The 2,605-nt window shown below is 57.8% G+C and overlaps 1 protein-coding gene across 1 annotated transcript; it reads right to left on the reverse strand.

The window, feature by feature from the left end:
* Window positions 1-562: 562 nt before the first annotated feature.
* LOC109758666 (uncharacterized) lies at window positions 563-1,678 on the reverse strand. Its single transcript, XM_020317535.4, has one exon. The coding sequence runs from the start codon at window positions 1,564-1,566 to the stop codon at window positions 739-741; it is 828 nt and encodes a 275-aa protein (XP_020173124.1). The 5' UTR covers window positions 1,567-1,678; the 3' UTR covers window positions 563-738.
* Window positions 1,679-2,605: the final 927 nt, after the last annotated feature.

Raw genomic sequence — 2,605 nt, forward strand, 5'->3', positions numbered from 1 at the left:
GCCAGTGATCCGAGGCCATCCGTCACGCTCGGACATTGATTTCATTTTGTCATGTCCGATTTGTCAAATTATGATTTGCTTTGCTTTGTTTCGAACTTTGGCATCAGACAGTTTATATCGTATGATCGACTTGCATGGATTACACAGATTTGAGGATCGGAATTTGCGATATGTGAATGTACGGCGCAACATTTGAGGGGTGTCCAGTCAGTGCCCGCGGGCGCGTCGGAGCGCGTCCGCGGGCGTCTGAGGGGCCGAATTTGCAAGTCCGACTGTAGCTGCTCTAATGTGGTACTCCCTCCGTCCCATAATATAAGAACATTTTTTACACTGCTCTAGTGTCAAAAACGTTCTTATATTATGGGACACAGTGTCAAAAACGTTCTTATATTAGGGGACGGAGGGAGTAGTTTTTTTCTATATGCAAACAGTCTGGTGGTAAATCAATTACGCCGGTTTCACCGTCATCGTCACCGGCACCGGCACGCCGCACGTAGGCGTATTGCGGTATAGCCATACCGTCGTCAACCCGTCCTTTCCGCAGGTTGAGAGATGTGCGATCTGCCAGTATGCGATGTTTTGGCAGTTCTCTCTGCCTGCTAGTATAAAACATATCCAAAACTGTGTGCTGTCGCATCATTCTCTGCGGGAATGACCCATGAATGCTGTACAAGCAAATAAAATATTATCCTCTCTCTACACGATCAAACGAGACGGTCGGCCGAGCGGCGGCGCCGGCTACCGCGCCCCGGCGGTGCGGCGCAGCGCGTGGGTGTGGTTGAGGATGGAATTGATGCGCTCCAGCTTGAGCTCCTCCCGAAACTGCCGGATGAACTGCTCCGCCCGCGCGTCCACCTCCTCCGTTCCCCGCCCGCATCCGTAGGCTCCTCGCCCCTTGGCCTTCTTCGGCACCGTGGCCACCGTGTCGGCGGCGGACTGCCGCCCCGCGCGCGCCAGCGCGTATGCCTCGTCCAAGCTGATGGACTCCTCGGCTTCGTCCTCGCCCTTAGTCGCCGCCGCGGACGCGTCGAGTGCTGCCGGTGCCGCGCTCTGCGGCGAGGCGGTTGTAGCGGCCGCCGCTACAGTTTCTTCTTGGGCGACTGATGCTGACTCGAGCTCCACCATCCTGTTCACCTCCTGTGCCGCCGGTGCCGCGACAGGCGCGCTCTGCGGCGAGGTGGTTGTTGCGGCCGCCACTACAGCTTCTTCTTCGGCCACTGATGCCGGCTCGGACTCTATCCTGCTCACCTCCCGTACCTCCTGCTCTCGAAACGTATACTCCTGGTCTTGCACGTGGTGGAGCTGTGACGCCGCCGGTGCAGAGTACGCGGCGACGTCGTAGTCGCCCAGCGAGTGGAAGGGGAAGTTGGAGATCGAACGCAGGTTCTCCAGCACGACGGTGGAGGCGGTGCGAACGAGCTTGCGCCGGGTGGCCGGTTCCTGCCCCCGCCCCCGGGACGACGACATGACCGCGATGGCGCCGACGAGGACGTTGAAGAAGATGAACGACGCCGCGCCAGGGCTCAGCCACGGCGACATCGGCCACCACCCAAACTCCGGCGCCATCGATCGAATGGAGATCAAACTCCGATCCTCCTCCCGATCTTCTTGCTTGCTCGCTCTGTGTCGGCTGTCGACGGATGGATGAATAATGCGGTGCCTTTGCTCAGCTCAGGTGAGCTGTGCGTATATATAGGGCTCTGGAGTCTGGACCGTGACAGCTCCTCTCGCGGCTGGCCTGTCAATAAACAACGCAAAGGATGGGGCCAAAGGTGGGAACACCGAGCGCCCAGGATGGAATAGCTGCATTCATGCGCCGCGTACGGCACATCGCTGTTGCTCTCTGCTTTGCTCCTCGCTGCATGTGGTGTGTGGCTTGCGGCAACTTGGGCAGGCCAGGTAGGCGGCCAGCGAGAAGGTTCGCCGCTCCCCGGCACTTGAAAATTGCTCGGACATCGACCATCGCGATCACGTGCCTTCGTGTTTCCACCTGAATTAGTGGCGAGTACACTCGCCGGAGGCCGCGTACACACGGTGAGCGTCGACGGCCGGTCCGTGTCTCTCTCCGACTCTGTTCCCTGTGCCATGACAGGTCCTACTTCGTGTATCTGCCGATCTTATTTTACTGTACTGCTGATTTGCTCGTGGCGACGAGGCAGGAAGTGAAATCGACATTTCCATGGAGAGGAGAGCGGTTTGGACTTTGGAGTCTCGTCGCGCAGGCTGGACTGGCGTGCAAGGCACAGGGCTGTGCGCTGTGGGAAGGCTAGTGACGAGTGGTCAACGTGTGCAGGAAAATCTCTTGCGTCTCGATCAGAGACCGAGAGACATCGGCGCGTACCGGTGGATTCCGACCTAACTTCACCTAGCAACGAAGAGCTGTCGCATTTGTGGAGTCCTGGTTACGCGTGTCCGCGTTACAAATCTAGTGGCGGCCAGCGTAGCATGCGCCTTGGCCACGCATGTCATCGCCTACAGGTGCGTGGTCTGATGATGATCGACAGACAAATTAGAGCAACTCTAGCACCTCGTGCGTATATGATAGGGCATGTACAATATACGTGTGGCTACACGTAAGTCGACCAAGTTTTGAATTAGGGCTAGT

Source organism: Aegilops tauschii, chromosome 7 (genome assembly GCF_002575655.3).
Source record: "Aegilops tauschii subsp. strangulata cultivar AL8/78 chromosome 7, Aet v6.0, whole genome shotgun sequence".
Taxonomy (NCBI): Eukaryota; Viridiplantae; Streptophyta; class Magnoliopsida; order Poales; family Poaceae; genus Aegilops; species Aegilops tauschii.